The sequence below is a fragment of the Channa argus genome, chromosome 22, assembly GCF_033026475.1.
Source record: "Channa argus isolate prfri chromosome 22, Channa argus male v1.0, whole genome shotgun sequence".
Classification (NCBI taxonomy): Eukaryota; Metazoa; Chordata; class Actinopteri; order Anabantiformes; family Channidae; genus Channa; species Channa argus.
Genome location: NC_090218.1, coordinates 12,698,161 through 12,716,431, shown reverse-complemented (window position 1 = coordinate 12,716,431; position 18,271 = coordinate 12,698,161). Strand labels below are relative to the sequence as shown.

At 40.7% G+C, this 18,271-nt stretch overlaps 2 protein-coding genes across 5 annotated transcripts; both read left to right on the top strand.

Annotated features, from left to right (window-relative positions):
• The first annotated feature begins 1,232 nt into the window (after nucleotides 1-1,232).
• dub (duboraya) lies at nucleotides 1,233-9,081 on the top strand. 4 transcript variants are annotated; one of them, XM_067492260.1, is made up of 7 exons: nucleotides 1,233-1,386; nucleotides 5,143-5,232; nucleotides 5,542-5,610; nucleotides 6,400-6,468; nucleotides 6,550-6,786; nucleotides 7,202-7,738; nucleotides 8,292-9,081. In XM_067492260.1, the coding sequence occupies exons 1-7, from the start codon at nucleotides 1,381-1,383 to the stop codon at nucleotides 8,316-8,318; spliced, it is 1,035 nt and encodes a 344-aa protein (XP_067348361.1). In that variant the 5' UTR covers nucleotides 1,233-1,380; the 3' UTR covers nucleotides 8,319-9,081. The 4 variants fall into 4 exon arrangements, with proteins under 4 accessions (XP_067348361.1, XP_067348358.1, XP_067348359.1 ...); XM_067492257.1 differs by lacking the exon at nucleotides 1,233-1,386 and adding an exon at nucleotides 1,422-1,532; XM_067492258.1 differs by lacking the exon at nucleotides 1,233-1,386 and adding an exon at nucleotides 1,425-1,532 and having other exon boundaries at nucleotides 6,403-6,468.
• A 1,267-nt stretch (nucleotides 9,082-10,348) lies between these two features.
• Nucleotides 10,349-18,271, top strand: guca1d (guanylate cyclase activator 1d). Its single transcript, XM_067492271.1, has 4 exons — nucleotides 10,349-12,143; nucleotides 14,370-14,519; nucleotides 15,775-15,862; nucleotides 16,661-18,271. Exons 1-4 carry the CDS (start codon nucleotides 11,949-11,951, stop codon nucleotides 16,783-16,785), a joined length of 558 nt encoding a protein of 185 aa, XP_067348372.1. The 5' UTR covers nucleotides 10,349-11,948; the 3' UTR covers nucleotides 16,786-18,271.

Here is an 18,271-nt window from a genome sequence, read left to right as displayed (position 1 = left end):
CAAGTCAGGGCAGGAATCACCATGATGTGCACACAAAACCACTAAAAGCACGTGTATCCCAAACCTTTGGGAACAAGCAATAAGCACCAGCTTCGGATGTTATTAACCTTTTCACTGGCCAGTGAGCTGTTCATATTGAGCCGGCCATGCTTAGTCCAGCTTTCAGTAGGAATATTAGATGATTATCGTCATCAATGCAGAGTTTGTGGTTTGTGTTCAGATAGACACAGACTACTGTTACAATGTGGACTGTAGGTCAGAAAAGGGAAAACAAAGTAAAGCTGAATACAAGCTCTGATGTGCTAAAGTCTTAAGATCTAGTTGCTAATACTGACGTTTCTCAAGAATATTTTAAAAATGCTTAATATTTGCGACTGACATCTGGAAAAAATGCGGGTTGGACATAGTAACTAGAACATCACCTGAAGTGCTTTTTGTTGTCAGAGGTATTTTTACCTTCATATTCCCGGTTAAACTCTACAGTTCATGTTGTCTGGGCTTCTCCATCGTGGAATTTGCTTAACTGCGGTGGATCAATGAAGATTTTACTGTCCAGCAACTCATTCTAGAAACAAAACACTTTAGGACTTGTATTGCTATCCAGTATCGGAAAGAACTCAAATGCAAGTACTCGTACTTGTACCCAGTCTGGGAAAAAGTGGCATCTGGACATTCTTAATAATAAAAACTGTACTGGTGGGTAACAGGTGGTGTGTTGAACAGCAACTATGAGCTGGACAATGACTGATATCCGACCACAGTAAACTCATGTGAATTACGAGGCCGTAATGACTCCTGCATGAATATTAGTTAGTCTTTCTGTGAGAAGTTGATGCAATCTGAGGCAGATGGACGGCCAGCAGCCTCCAGGCACACGGCACCTCAACACCTCAACTCAGTAGCTGACTCTAAACTAAAAGATCCAAAACAGACTTATCAGGGCTTTTTAGCTCGTTTCCCAGGAATCAACCTCGGGTTGATTTATCACCATTTTTTAATATTTTAATTACATTCTGCAGACACTTTTCCATACATGCTCCTTTATGGACATCACTTAATGTTGACACTGTTTCACATTGATTTTATAGGTGGGTTTGCTCTTTTACCACTGCCATTAACTGTATTTGTATTTTATTTATCATGCTTTTTTTCTCTGCTTTAATGAAATAGCAGGAAGCTGGAGAAGGAGCAGCAGCAAACAGAGAGAAATGATCAACATGTGACAGAACATGAGCCGTCCTCTCTCTCTGTATGTTTGTCTCTCTCACTATGTGACAGTAGTGACTCTGGTTCTATATTTAACCTGCAGGCCTGCGCTCGCTCTCACTCTCTCTCTCACATACTTGACATAAACGAGGGCGCTGACACTCGACGGGCAGGATGGAGGTAAAACTTCTAACTTTTCTCTCCACTGCAGCTGCTGCTGCTCATTGTGTGTGTGTGTGTTATCTGTGTGTTTCCTGTTCAATTTGGATTTAATGGGAGTTTATAGAAGCCAAACACACAGGAGGAAACTGTTTGATGAAGTTCTGGTATGTCACCTGTGAAATACACTGAACACAGCGTGCTGACACCGATGAAATCAGAATTTGCACAAGATTTCATCAGAATAATTTTGGTGTCATTTGAATGTGTGTAATATTTTATGGACGCTTGTTTATTATTCTTGTGTTTCTGCAGTTTTGTTTGACATAATATTTTGAATATCCGGAATATTTTCTATTTGTCAATTTAAAAAATCTGGTTCACTCTCAGTTCAGTGTGTGGATGAGACTGACCATTAATTAGAAAGTCGTACTTCCGCCTTTCAAATTCCACATGGACGCATGTGAAAAGCCTGTTGACACAGATTCCCCACAGCTCTTAAACCCACCACACTTTTGAGGAGAAACACGTCAGACATCTGCAGAAAATTCAAACCATCCCGCACATGAAACATGATGCTGATCAGTCAACTTAAATGAGCTTGAAAGGTACATTTCCTCTGGATGGAGCCTAAATGCTTATGCGGCAGTTTCCTCAACATGTGTCACTCATTTTTGTTTAGTTATTTCTTTAGAATAACCTGCAGTGTGTTATGCTGTGTGTGTGTGTGTGTGTGTGTGTGTGTGTGTGTGTGTGTGTGTGTGTGTGCGTGCGTGCGCAGAGTCCTGCAGGTCACTGACAGCACAGTCATTAACATCAGCAGCACGGCGATAAATGTATAATGACGTAAACACGTAGTCACTACAGTATCAAACACATTATTCACCATTTGTCGCTCCTTCAACAAACGCTGCAGCTTGTCAGGAAACTTTCTTACATTCTGAAGCTTCTTTTTATAACATGCAAAATCCCCTTTGTCACATGGTCATAACCAAGTGGGAAAAATCATACGACAGAAAGAAATTCCTGATATGTCTGACTAAGAACTACACCCAGGGGTGAACAGCAGCTCAGAGTTGGATTATACTGAATTGTAGAAATGCTGTATTAGTTCAAGATAGAAACAACATGCTGAACATCTCTCTGTCTCATTTCATCCACATTCTTTGTTGAGTTGAGCTGCAGATATTGGACACAGTCGGTAGGTTTCTGAACAGGCCAAATGCGAAGTCAATGTAAAGACCACAGAGAGACAACTAACAAGCACATAAACAGAGGATCAAATGCACCACAAAGACCCTTAAAGGCTGAAAAGCCGACAAAAAGACAAACTGAAGATGCAAAGAGACACAAAACAACTGAAAAAAGCAAACCCACTAAGAATGGAAGGTCTCCAGGGATCCTCATAATCGGCTGGACTCACACATAACTGCCATGTACTGATACTTCATTTAGAATATTTAACGTTTACCACAACTACTGATCAAGTTCAGTGAACTTTTTGCCAAGAACCTGAAGTTTAACCTGAACTCTCCGAACAATGTGACGACCTACATCTCTGTGAGGCCCAGGAGGATCAGGGACGAAGCATTTCTTAGTTTGTCACATTAGGTTTAAAAGCGAAGAGCGAACCTGGAGATGGGAAGGGGAGCATCACTGCATCCTCAAAGCCTCATGGGAGCTGTAGTTGTAGAGGAACTGATGATAAGGGTAATTATTAATACAAAACAAATAAACAAATTTGACAGATCTAAATAAATCCTGCTGCTACAGAAACTAAAACTGACTACGTTTTTTGAATGTTTGTAAAACAGTTTGAATGGAAGCAACTTCAGTTTGAAAAACAATCCCCTCAGAAACAGGAAGTGGTTTAACGGTTGCTGTTTCATATCTTTCTGCTTTCAGTTGATGGGTCGAGTACACTGTGGAAAGAATGTGTGTGTGTGTGTGTGTGTGTGTGTGTCCTCCAGGCAATGCGATTCCATTATCTGATGAATGTCAGCAATGTAAGACCTTCAGCTGAAATAGACGTGGATCAGTCCCACGTCAACAGCTGTGTGTGTGTGTGTGTGTGTGTGTGTGTGTTCATACTGTCCTCTTGTGTTTGGACTGATGTAGTTCTGAGTGTCAATATTGCAGTTCTGGTCATTTATGTTAGAGTTTAACTGGTAGTAAACCAGTGAGGGTTATATCGACCCGACAGTGGAATTTATGACAAATATCACTGGGTAAAAGTATCAGTAGTAGTAGGAGTAGTAGAAATAAACTGCCAGCAAAGATGTAAACCACATGCTAAAGGTTGATAGTATTAGCAGAAGCAGCAGTAGAATTATCAAGAGTAATTGCAGTATTAGAACCAGCAGTAGTGGTAGATCTACTAACAGTAGCAGCAGCACTAACTGTACTATTAGTATTGCAGTAGTAATAGTAGAGATGGCATGAAAAGGAGCTTTTGGTTTAGTAATAGTCAAAATACTTATTTGTGTAATTAGCAGAAGTATTTTGTTAGAGGAAACAGCAGCATTAGCATAGTAGTAAGTAGTAAGTAAGAGTAGTAGTACTACCAGCAGTTACAGAAGTAGCCCTGGTACTGCAAGTAGTGGGAATTGTAGCAAGTGTTGTAGAGGTAACGTAGCAGTAACAGTTGCACTACTAGTTGTCACATACATGGCAGTTGCAGTAGTTGATGTACTGTAGCAGTAGAATCTACAGCAGTAGTACAGGATTAATAGTACTAGCAGCAGCCCTGATTGGTCCAACAGTAATAGTGGGAATAGTCGCAGTAACAACAGCAGTTGTAGCACTAATAGAATTTTCACTGGTAGTAGGACCAGTAACAGTAGCAGTAGTTGCTGCTGTAGTAGCATTAATATTAATTAAAGTAGTAGCTGTATTATTAGTAGTAGTAGTAACAGTAAGTAAACATGAACATGAGTTTTCAAAACACAACTTCACAATAAATGCATTTGAAACAGCAGCAGCAGTAGTAGTAGTAGGAGTAGTAGCCACAGTAAAACGTGTGTCTGTATTACAAGTGGTGAGTAGTTGAGGGCAGGTTTTACATAAGTATTTCTCTAAACCTCACAGTGAACACGCTGCCTTCACCTTTTACCACAGTGAAAACACGGAGCAGCAAGACTCAAATTCAGAAAAAGGTTTTATTTTTCCGTTTTGGCCTGCTGTCGTCAGATTAACGGAGTTAGAAACACTTGTGACCTGCTGCGTCAGAGTCTCTAATGAGCAGCTGCCTGATGATCTCGCTCAGGTTTCCTTCCTAACATGGTCACAACTTTGCCACAGGAAGTAACCTGCAGCAGGGAGGCAGCGCTGCAGCTTGAACAGGAAAAACACCATGACGCCACCACTGCCACCCAGCAGCATTGATAAAATGATTATTCACTGTGATAATTAAACCAAACTGACAACTTTGGATATTTTAGTATTGAATAATATCAATAAACAGCAGTAGTATTGAATCTTTGGGATTGTTTTTGCCTCTTTTTAGTCATGTTGCGTTTCAGCATCATCTGTATTTTACTTGGCATATTAATTACAGTTGGAGTAAAACTACTAGCACATTCTGAATAGTGACAGCAGAAGATAAGTTAGTAAAGCAGTAGATGTAGTATTATAGCATTATCGCACTCGGTGCAGGTCTAGTCTACCTGCAGAGACATACTACTGTAAATACTCACTGGGTTCCTGTGATCTGTTCTCTGAGCTGCTTATTGGATCCCAGCAGCATCTTTAGTTACCTTTGTGTTTTCCTTCCCCCAGGAGGAGGCTCCATCTCGACGCTCTGTGGCTGAACTTGCAGGAAGATTTAAAGGCTCCGCTCCTCCACACGATGCTCCTGCAAATGAAACGGTGATTGGAATTTTAAGCCGTATACCAGCTGATACAATAACTAACCAGAGCATAGACTGGTCCTACTGACAGGTCAAATGTGTCTGTGAATTCCCAGGTGTCTGAGCACCTCGAACGCAAAGATGTGCACAGTAACATCTCACTGGAAGAAGTGCACAGATTCTTAGTAGAATAATAGTAATTTAAACATTTAAACATGTGAATCCAGTAAACTCTCCTTTGATATGTTGTATAATACTTCTTTTCTTCTTTTCTTCGCACCAGTAGTAGTTTAATACTGTAATTATGTGTTTTTTGCTGGTTCACCAGGAAAAGCCGGTCAGACGACGACCTCCTCGCTCGTTAAAGATCCCTCAACCTCAAGTAGATGAGCAGGAGGTGAGAGAGAAACAATGGTTTTTATCAGCAACAAGAATCTGAATCCTGTTGTTTTCACTTTCTGGTTTTAACATTTTCCATCTGCACAAATACTACAACAAATAGTGTTTTCATCACTGGGCTGAATGTGTTTTTGTGTATTTACTTTGGTGATTAAATCAGTTCCATGCCTGCAGTAAGGACCAAAACTAACAACTCTCTGTTATTATACATATACAATATTGAGACACTCTAGAAGAAACAACATTTGGAATTTTGTAGAAACAATAAATGTGTGTAACAGCTCCAACTTTCTACTGTGCAGAAAAACATGTAGGTTAATGTAGGATGAGTTGGACCCATCAGCCTATGGATCCTACTGCTGTGTGATGGCCACAGATATTTAATAAAAACCAAATAAAACTAGTCAGAGTCAGAGTGAGACCAAAGGACTAAAATGTCCCTTAAGACGGTGACTTTGGGATCCAGATTACTTCACCAGTTTGGACACAACATCAGCTTCAGCTTGTTCACTGACTTGTGTGTATTGAAGGAATCAACGTGAACCAACTGGAGCTCAGAGCTCCACCTACATTCATTACTCAGCACCTTACGTGTACAGTTTGTCACATTCTGGTAACTCAAACATGTTAGATGTGCTAAATGCTACTTAAAGGACCAGCACTAATGTTGGACAAAAGAATTGGTACAAGGTACAAAAAGAAAAGACGTGTTTTGTTTCCTGTGACGTTTGTTGAGAAAGATGGAGGATGATCACATATCCTGAATGTGCCTTTGTGTGTTTGTCAGCAGCCTTCAGATGGCACTTCTCTACCTACCACAATCAAGAGGAACTCCGGTCTGATCGAGAAGCTCCAGGTGAGTCCAGGACTGGACTCTGCTGCCCTCTGTCTGTGTGTGTGGAGAGCTGCACTCTGACATCAGTCTCTCTTTCTTTAGGCAAAGCTCATTCTCTCTCCCACGGCCAAGGCTCCCTCTCCAAAAAGCCCCAGCTTCAGCCTGCTGTCTCCCGGCTTCACCCCACCCTCTCCTGGATCCACCTCAGGGCCCACATCATCCAAAACAACCCCCACCAGCCCGGTTGCCACCACTCCTTTAACTGAAGAGGAACGGCCTGTCTCGTTTGAAGACCCCCTCTCTGCAGCAGAGCCATCCATCCTGCCAAGCATCAACAAGGTCAGACACAGACTAAACAAGGTTCAACGGATGCAAAGTGAGACGCAAGAAAAGCTCAGAGACAAAATCAACCACAAAGACAGTGAAAATAAGATGACAATTGACCACAGAGACACTGAACAAAGACACAAAGACTCAAAATGACTCCAAAAAGATAAAAAATTACAATAAAGAGACAGAAACATATACAGAGAAGATATAAAACACAGAAGAGAGAAAAAAAAAAGTATCAGAAACACGTAAAACAAATACATAGAGACACAAAATGTCTACACAGGGACTTTCAGGGGGGGTTGGCCTTTTACATGTCTGTGTCCATCTTTTCATATTCATTTTTATCTTTTATTTATTACTGTTATGCAGACAATGTAACTTTTAATATCTCCTGTCTGTCTCTGCTGTGATTGGTCTTCAGAATCGAGCACGTCACTCGCTCCGGCGTCGGCCTCCGTCCCGTCGCCACAGAAAGTCCAGCAGTGGAGATGAGGTCAGTGTTGTAAATGATGTGGTGGAGACGACTCTGAGCTCCCTGGACAAACCAGAGGACAAAACAACAGCAGGAAGAGAAGGACACGGAGGAAGCGAGGAGCAGGTAGGAGGGCAGGTTTTTGAGAAGGAAGCTGAAACAGACGAGGTGAAGGACGAGAAAACAGACGCTTCAACGTGTCCTGAACAAAGCAAAGATGACCAGTCGTTGGCTGAGCCTGCAGAAGAAGATGAAAAGAAAAAGGAAGGGGAGGAAAGATCGATAGAAGGACAGGACGGGTCTTCGTCAGAGAGAAAAGACGAGGAGGAGGAAAAGGAGGAGAAGCAGGAGACGCAGGACAAGTCTGAAGATGAACAGAAAGACGTTTCCTCTGAAGAAGTGACCAACACAGACGGCAAAGAAGAAGGAAAGAACGAGGTGACACCTTCACTCAAGAGAGCAAAATATGGAAAAACCGAGAAAAAGGTTTTTTAAATTTGTTGATTGGGTAAACAGGCGTCACAGACAATATTTAAGGAGAAACACGATTTTGTGGTTTTTATTTATCATATGCTTCACATAAACTTCACTCCCATCTTAAGTAATTATACAGTTGGACCGAATATTATACAAAAACTTTACTTTTGTCTGAATTTATTAGTAGCAAATAAAGGACATCCAGACATTTGTGTCTTTAACACATGCTTGAAGTTTAACCAATGTAGTCGTCTCACCTGGTTTTATAGATAAATATAACTGGTAACTAACATATTGAGTTTAACTGTCCTGATCCTAGAAGTCTGGGACTTTCTCTGCTTTACTTTTTATTATTGTAGAATTTCAATGTACAGTATAATTACACAGTATATTTTATTGATCACAATGTTTTCGGAAGATGAGACCTACTGTCTCCTTTCAGATGCTGTAGAAAATGTTTTGTAAGTTGTTGTACTGATGACTCTGATGTTTCTTAGCGTGTTCACTAGTTTGTGCAGGATTGATGTGGATTACGGTTTTGTGTTTCCTCTCTCTCACACAGGAGTCGAGTCAGAGTTCAGCCCGATGAAACGTCAGATATTGAGTTTAGTCTGAGTGAGCGTGACGACCCCCCAAGGGAGACGCTGCAGCGGCAAAGGCCTGAAGGACCAGGTCTGTCCGAGTCTGAAGACTGTGGAAACACCTACTTATGAAAGAGGGAAAGTTTTTTTTCTTTAATTCAGTAGGACGCTCAGCTTGACAACATAACCCCCTTTCTACACTGCAACGCTGGACTGGTTCCTATTTGTGCAAATATAATGTGAATTTATTGCTTTTATTTCTGTTTCTTTTGCTGATTTTTCCTTTACAGCTGTGACCGATGATGAAAATGTGATTTATGTCTGTACATTTATTTGTGCACCAACATGATCAAACACTTTAAAACACAGTGATTTACAAAGAGTGAATCACTGAAATTGTAGGTTACAGCGAGACAAAACAAATGTATAGGGAACAAGAGAGGAGAGTTTTAACTACTTATACTTATATTTTTGTAGTATTTTTGTAAATCCTCTACTGGTATCTCCTGGGTACAGTAAGCAGAAAACAGTGTAATTGTATTATGGTGTAATTAAAGAATAAACGGGGGAGAACTCATCACAGTACATTGCAGCACTCACAGCTCATTTACAGCACGTTTTATTTGTCCCGTTGTTGCTCATAGTCCTGTCTTTTGATGTACCAGTTATTTTTGAAGTGCCCAGATTAATTTAGTTGTGACCTGATGACATCACTTCAATGTGAAGGTTCAGTGACAGTTTAAAAATAAAACACATCTTTTGCTACAAGAATGTCCCATGTTCTGTTCTGCTGTTTTATTTCCATCACTTACTGAAGTAAAAAAAAAAATTTTTTTTAATTACGTTGAATTTAAACACAGAAGGGACTGTGTGATCATGTTGAAGGTTCAAAATGTGCTGCATGTGAATTGTATTCCTGTCATTTAGCTTTGCCTTGTTGATCCAAACAACAACTCTTTGGAAGTTCACATTGGTCGTCTCGCTTCCAACCAGAGACAAACCTGAGACATTTTCATTCGAAGACGGATTCTGTGGTTGTCCCTAAAAATCTAAGTGTTCTACTTACAGATTAGTGACAGTGATTTCCACAACCTGCACTTCCCCACACAACTCTTAATCTAATGGTACCTGGAAAAGACTCGGTGAAAACAGGAGGCCTGGCTGCTGCTCGCTGTGGTTAAATCTGAATGGGGATAATCCGTTTGACCCCCTGATACAGTTACATCAAGTCTCACTGCCGTCCAAAATAAAACAGATGAGCCCAAAGAAGGCGGCCACTGGAAACTGAACATTTACTGCCAAAAACTACCAATCTGAGCCCAGAGGCAAGCTGGGACAATACTGGTTGGGTCTTATCAGAGAATCACAGGGGGTCATTGAGCTGAATCTTTCACAGATTGTGACCAAGTCAACCTCAAGAAGGAAAAGAGCTACTACTAATACAAACATCCAGTCAGCACAAAAAAACAATACAAGATTCAGAAAAAACAGCTTGGTTAGAAACTGGAGTCAGACAGCTACTACCTGGTGATTCTAAAGACGGAAACGTCCATCGCAGTCTAATTAAAGCTCAGCTCTGATCCAACCTGCTGGCAGCACACGTTGCTCACTGATTTATCTGATTAACACACTCCTACATTGTTTCTCAGTAAAGCTGCTGATGTCCAGTTCTGGATCTGAGTTTAGGTGTTAGGCTCCATAATTCAGACGGATTGACTCTTTGTTTTTACATAAAAAAAATCTCTCACCAAGCTTGTGTAAGAATGTGAGAAGCTTCATTGTCATTGAGCACATATGCATATTGCACATGTTACAATGAAAGTGTTTCTCTGCATTTAACCAAGCCCCCTGGGGGGAGGGGGGGGGGGGCAGCTCTAGGGGGGCTAGGCCTCGTTTATGACAGGGTCAGGGGTCACACAAAGTGTCAAAACAGAAAAAAATGGAAGCTATAAAATCTATGAAGGACTTGAGGACTATGAAGGTCACAAGTTAGATTAATAGATCGGTCGAAGTCAGTTTGAATTGAAGAGGATTAAATTCTCTTTTTAAAACTAAATTTCCATCAACCTATTTTCCCATTAACATTAAACTTGCAATAATTGCATTTGTCAATATTGTCACCTTCTAAAACGCCACACTTAATCAATTTTTCCATCTCTCTAAGCTCTATTTTTGGTCTCCACCACCTCCAGAGGGAAATATTAGTGAGCAGTAAGAGTGAAGCAGAGTTTTAAAGCTACGATGGGGGAAAGTTAGTATAAGCCTCCACAAAAATCACAGGGCTGCAGATTCAGCTGAATATTCTCTGGAGGTTCATCTCGACCCGACACGTCAACAAACAAAGTCTAAACAGTGCACACTAACGTTTATTAGTACATTTTACGTCACCAACAAGGAAAGTAGGAGTTTGGTACTTTCACTGAAGATGACAAGTTTTTTTTCAGTTTGTCTTTCACAGTGACGGCACATGGTTATGGCCACACCCTGATCTTTGATGGGCCTTCACTTCATCCATCTTTTTGATTAAAAAAAGGGCCTTAAGCATAACGCTTGGCTTTTATTTGCCCACGTTTAGTATTTCTACTGCTAAATAGGTTTACTCCAATCATTTTCCCGCCTACAGAGGATATTACTTAAACAGCATTTCAGACGGTAATTCCATCTAAATTTGGTGATTTTGAATTATAATGTCCACATATAAAGATTTTTTTTTTTAAAATCTTGTATGTCATTAACAAAATAACTATTTCGTGACACAGTTAGTCCCATTAGCTTCTTAGTTGACAGCAACACTACAAACATATGGTGAATTAACAGAATGTGACGTATCCTGTAAATTAAGCTGCACGACAGCTAACAAAGTTAAATATTAATGTAACGTTTTTGCACAGTATCAAATGTAACAGTTAAACACCGTTAGGGAATCTTTCTGCGTAATTACTACTTTGACTTTTGGAACTGATGCACATTTTGATGATCATTTTGTTTTTGCTTTAAGTCAACAGAAAATCTGAATGCAGGACTTTTACTTGGAAAACTTTGTAGTTCTTTGGTGCAGTAATGATACTTTTACTTGAGTAAAGATCTAATACATTTTTCCACCAATTAAGCTTTATTTCATTGTTTTCCTTATGAAGACGGCTCATGTGCAGGTATCAAATTGGGGATTCTCTTCCTCAGAACCAGGATTCCCAGGTGAGCCTGTTATAAAACCAATCTGCTTCCAGGACCAGCCCGGCTACCTCACCTGAACTCAGCTAGTAAAGCCTCTTGGCCTCTGGCAGCAGCAGCCTGAAGCAGGCGGCCTAATCTCATTAGGAAGTTATTTCAGGAGCTGCTTTGATTCCTCCTCTAGAACCTAAGCAGGTTAGAGATTCCTGAGGTTTGCTTTCTCACTGCAGAGCAACTGCAGCTTGGATGTGACCCTCCTGCTGCTGTAGCCTGCTGGCCTCATCACCACGGATATAAAATTATTGTCTTTTTACCTGTGGATTTCCCAAGAACAGGGCTGTAGATCCTTCAGACAGGCTTTGATTGTTGTCTGCAGAAGGACCACAAAAGGCTTTTCTGCTTTTGAAAACCTTCTCCTCCAGTCTTCTCCCTTCTCTGGCTTTTCCTCACCTCGGTGCACAGCTCCCATGGGGAACCACGGCTCAAACCTGGACGACATCCTGGCAGAGGACATGCACCACTGGTACAACATGTTCATGCGAGAGTCTCCATCGGGTCTCATCACGCTGTTTGAGCTGAAGGCCATTCTGAATCTGAAAGGCCTGAGCGAGGACGCCAACAGTTATGTGGACCAGGTCTTTTTCACCTTCGACATGGACGGGGTGCGTTTATGTACACACACAAAGGGTTTTCAAAATAAATGTGGATATGAAAATGTGTCAGGTAAAAGAGCAGAGGTTTGAAGCTCAAAGCTTCTGAGTCTTTGACTCTGTTTGTGACGAAGAATTTGACACTGTGGTAATGTTCATTTTGCTTAAGTAAGTGATCTGAGTCCTTCCACCCCTGCTCCCATTAGATGCCCCCCAGATCCCCATTTTTAAGTCTGTGGTTAAGGGAAAGCTTTACATTATAAATCATTATATATACACTTCATAATTCTCTACATCATAAAAGTGTCCGAAAAGACAATTACCTGAAAGTGCAACTCACGTTTTAGTGTTCACGTTACTGTTTTGCTTCACTCTTACTGCTCTCACATGATGAATCTGCGGGAAAGTAGACAAAAAAATTTAAGTAGTAACTGTTTGAAGAAGCAAATATCATAATGATAAAAATGTGTCAAAAAACATGATTGGAAATCCATTTATTGTAATGCAAGGAATTATTTAGAAAATGTTTAATTTAATTGTTTCTTGTTCTTGTTTAATTTATTCTCGTTCAATTCTGGCATCTTAAAAACAAAATATATTATATACAAAATACTTTAGAGGAGCCTATATTCACCCACTGGAGGGAATAAATACCCGGGGGGAAAAGTGTATAGCCCTGCTTGATACATACATTTATTAAATAACCAAAAACATGCCCATCGGTTCCTCTATTCTCCCACTGTTGTGGTTGAGGGACTGAGTTTTTTATTGTGACGTCTAACCAGAATAACCAGAAGTCATAATTTGTGCCGTTCTATATTGAACAGTAATGAAAACCTGTTATGATAAATTCTTTTTTAGTTTTTCAGGCTTTACATGTAAAATGTAAATATTTATGTTGTTCATCATGTTCTAAATTTAAATAATGCTGCAGAGATGTCTGTCTAAGTGGATTAGAGCTTCAGCGTGCAGGACTGTGTGTGGTGATAAAGTTCAGGTCAGGATGTTCTGATAATTCAGGGATCGACTGCACATTATCACACGACTCTGTTAGAGGGAAAATATTGGGGTTGAATCGTGATTTGTATCCACAGAGGTTATATCTGTGAACCTTGTGCAGCCTGTTAATGACTTCAGCTGTAAATCTGATTAATCTGGGAGTCAAACTTGCACTGTAACCTGCATATGCTGAGATAACATAAGATTTCACAAAGTCACAATGAAATTGGTTTCTAGAGCTTTTCTCTGCTTAGCTGTAAGTTAGTAAATCAGTGAACCAAGCAATAGACCAGCTCAGAAGCCAATTGTCCAATTACATTTGAGCTGTTAAATATGGGGTGTATATATAAAAGTAGAGGTATTAATTATAAAATAATAATAATAAATGCGCTGACTTAGGTACCGTACTACTGTTCAACCTCTCACAAATATCTCATCAGCAGCAACTCAAAGCATTTAGGCACATTGACGTGGTCAAAATGATGTTTAATCTGAACGGGGAGGAAAAGTGACTTTGAATGTGGCCCGTTTGTCGGTGCCAGATGGGAAAAATGTGTTGATGCCAGAGGTCAAAGGGAAATGGTCAGACTGACAGAAAGGCAACATTGAGTCAAATATTCACTCATTACATCCAAGGTTTGCAGAAGAGCATCTGAACGCATAACATGTCAAACGTTGAAGCAGGTGGGCTACAGCAGCAGAAGACCAAACTGGGTGCCCCTCCTGTCTGAGGGGTTGAGAACAGGAAACCGAGCCGACAGTTTCCGATAGTTGTAGTGGAATTGGGTGTAAATTATATAAAAGAATGGATTCATCCTGCCATGTATCAACAGTTCAGGCTGCTGGTGGTTTGTTGGAGTTGGGGATAACTTCTTGGCAGAGTACGGATCCCTTAGAACCAAATCCGCATCGTTTAAATGCCACAGCCCATCTGAGTTTTGTTGCTGACCATCCACCTTATTCTGACCACAGTGGACCATCTTCTGATGGCTACTTCCAGCCAGATAATGCACCACGTCACAAAGCTCAAACCATCTCAGACTGGAATTCACTTTACTCAAATGGCCTCCACCAAAGCTCAGTCCAGTAGAGAACATTTAGGATGTGATGGATGTTTGGAGTAAAACTAACCAAACTGTAGACAGACACACGTCACCCTCACTGATCCACAGATCTTCAGCAGATTACATACATAAAGATCCCGTTCTGACCCGCACTCTTCTGTCTTTGTGTCTGCAGGACGGTTATATCGACTTTGTGGAGTATATTGCAGCCATCAGCCTGATGCTGAAGGGAGAAATCAACCAGAAACTGAAGTGGTACTTCAAACTGTTTGACCAGGACGGCAATGGCAAGATTGACAAGGAAGAACTGGAAACAATCTTCTCGGTAATGAATCACCTCAAAACAGCTGGGCAACAGGAAATTCAGTTGCCCGTCGAAAATGTAGTTTAAAGAAAAAAAAGAGCAATTCTGCTTCTGCCATTTTACAGATTGACTGCAGTTTTAAAAATAACATTATAAAGTGACCACACAGAGATGCAAAACTAGAAGATTTGCATCTATATTGTTGTCAGTTTCTGACTTTTCATGGTAACTTTGACTTGTCTAGTTTTTGTTGTAGCTTTGCATTTAGTTGGCTACATTCACATTACAGATCTGATTCACGTCCATGTAAGTGACATGTATCCAGCTCCAGTGAGAACGTCGCTGCAATCATACACTGACACGCATGTGGAAGTTTACCTGAAATCTGGGCCACGTGTTCACGATAATAACATCAGATTTGCAACAGTCGAATCAAAAACTGATTTCAGCTTAGGTTGAACTGAGCCAACCAACCAATCTGAAAGTTACTCATCACCTCATCACCTTCATCACTGTGCTTACTTGTTGCTGGACTATGAGATGTTTGTGGTCATTATGAAGCTCTAAGCTGTTGTAACTTGCTATGTTTGTTATTGTGGCTTTGCATCACTTGACTTTAACACTTTCACTTTATCCAGCAATACTAGTCCTGTTGCAGTTGATTAGCTCAGTAATTTGCACATGATTAGTGAAATAACATAACATTCAAGTCTTGAATTTGGTAGAGGCCACAAGGCACAAGGAAATCCCCCAGACCCCAATCAGTGTGGAAACTTTAAACTGTGCTGGATTAACTCTGAAATTAGACGAGCTATAATCTGCTGAATGAGCTCAATCTGTCAGACAACAACCCCAATGTTCAATCGGATCATTTGTTTGAGAAACATGTTGACGGATGTGACATCACTTGGAGGAACTGTCAGTTCACATTATGTCATCTTGTTGCTCATACTATGGAGTTTGTAATTATGCTCAAGTTGCTTTTCCAGACTCCCCAAGATGCCAACATCTGAACAGCTAATGATGAAAAACTCCGGGTGATGTCATCTGGAGGAGTTTTTCAGCTAGAAGTAGAGAAATAAATTTATATAGGGAAGTCAGAGGGAAGTTTAGCAGCTTCCATGTTTAAGAGCAAGTTGAAAATGGGTGAAGTTGCCATTTAAAGGTCACATTAAATATTTATACCGAGTAGAAACACAGTTAATGATCGTCAGCTCTGCCCTCATTTAGTTTTTTTGTGATTTCCTACTCAGACTGAATGTGTCTTCCCCTGCAGGCCATCCAGGACATCACCCGAAACAGGGACACCGACCCCGAGGACATTGTCACGCTTATATTCGAGAGGATTGATGTGAAGGGAGAAGGTAAAGAACCAGACAGTAAACTGAGCGTAACAATAGTTTGTCTAGTTGTTCCCAAGCAAGAAATCAGGCCGGTCCAAAATGTTTTTACAACATTGAATCTGTCTCAGTAGCTTATTGTAAAAGGTGCAACAGGTCCTATGGATTCCTAAGGGTCTAAGTCCTAAGGCTTGGACAAAGCCCAAAACAGATCCCTGGAAAGCTGACCCAGTTTCAACATGTATAAATTATCAAAAAAAAAAGAGCCCCGATCCAGGAGGAACCTAATCCAGGATGTAAATTACAGTTCCCCTAGCATTTGGCCACAAAGGCCTTTGTGGGAATCACATGTCCACCATGGCCTCATAAGATGTAACGGGGCTCACATCTTCTCAACTCGACAGATCTGAGGATCGATCTCTGCTCTCTCAGAAATAACACCACCTTAGAGGTACAGTTGCAGTGTAAATAACCACGGTGTCCTTCACTTACTCATGTTCAGTCACTCACATCGACTTACATCTGCATGCCAGTGATGTATTAAAGGCACCTTTAGCTTTCATAGTGCCAGCTGTGTTTCTAGGGGTGGGTCAGGGCGGCCATGACACCTGTATTCCCCTTTACCAAATCCAAGTTTCCTCTGACATATCATCTAAACCAGATGACCTGAGTTGTGTCCAAATTCGGATTAGTTGATTAATTGTGAATAATTACAGTAATTCATAAGACATTCGTAAGACTCACTGCTTTCAGGTAAAACAAGTACTGTGCAGTGAATTTTGTCTTTTGTTGTTGGACCCCCCCCCCCCCCCCCCCCCCAAGGTGAGCTGACCCTGGAAGAGTTCATTGAAGGGGCCAAAGACCACGTGGACATAATGGACATGCTGAAGAACCTGATGGACCTGACGCCGGTGTTAGAGATAATTGTGCGGGGAAGGGGGAAGTGAGAGCACAGGGCCAGAGCGGTGGCAAAGACAGACTGATGCAAAAACTCACCTCTCCCCAAACTCAAAGTGAGACATCAACCCTCACTTTCCTTCACAAGAAAATGACTGATCAGAGTGAAGCAGCTTCAAACTGTCTGATGGACGGCGAAAGACTTTCAGCGCCTAAATGCAACTGCTCCACCGAGTATAAGGTTGGAAAAGGGACTAATATTTGACAAGTATATCTGAAGACTTTGCTGCCATTTGTGGATTGCAACAAAATTAACTGTTAAACTTCATCCAACAAATTGATTTTCACAAAAAAAAAAAAAATTTACATTTGCTGGTTATGCACAGAAAGCTTATACTGAATCCTACAGACTATTAGTTTAGAAAGATGACAAGCTTGTACAGGACTGGATGTGATCTTCAAACATTGGTTTTCTGATGTTTAAACATTATGTAAAACGTTCAAAAGGCAAAGCAACAAAACCCCACTATGAATTTGGCAAATTGCATAAACTGTTTAGTTAAACAGATAAGGCCTCAATCGTGGAGAAAATTCATTATAATTTTGAGATTGTTTTTTTTTTTTGCCTCTGGCACTGGGTGGTAAATTTAATATTGACAAGTCTTTAGTGTTTAGGGCAAAAACATGAGCAATCTGTCAAAACATCAAGCTCAGCTCCATCTCATACAGGAAGGAAAGTGCACAGTCTTGAGTTATTTTCTTGTTGCCCAGATATAATAATGAAAACAGTTCACTAAACTAATATTGGTAAATGATTAAAAGTAACCATTGGCCAGCTGGTTGTTATGGGTGTGTACAGAACTTCACAGTTTGAGAGTTTTCAGAGCACGGCCACTTTGCTAGTACTGGGTTGGTCCCCTTCTACGATCAGAACTGCCTTAATATTTGTGGCGTAATAAAAACCTTCCTTAGAGATTTTGGTACATATTGACGTTATATCATCGCGCAGTGTTTGCAGGTTTGTTGGCTGCTCATCAGTGATGTGAATCTCAAGATCCGCCACATTCCGAAGCTGCTCTCCTGATTCGAGATCTGCTGGGTACAGGGAACTAAATTTCAAGTTCAACAAAGCAGATCGAGATGATTTTTAGCTTTTCAAAAGTTGTACTACCGCAGCCTCTTTGTGTCCGTTTCTTCTCCCAATAATCATTAAAACCAACACACCATCCAAATCTCCCCCAAAATATCATGTCCTTTACCACAGTTTTCCCTCTAATTAAGAGCCATATCAATGAAAACACATTACACATCCCATGACTTCTCAATAGGAGCCACCTACTGTTCATATAATACTAAATACAAAGAGTTGCTACCATGTGATTGGCTGTTAAGGGTCCAGATTTATGACTACACACAGACAACCGTGGTGTCGTTGGAATCATTGTTCACATGCTTCCTTGCGTAGTGTGGGTGTAAGATTCAGGCCTAATAATTCCTGACTGACAGCAGCTTTTCCTATTCAATATGTGATATTGC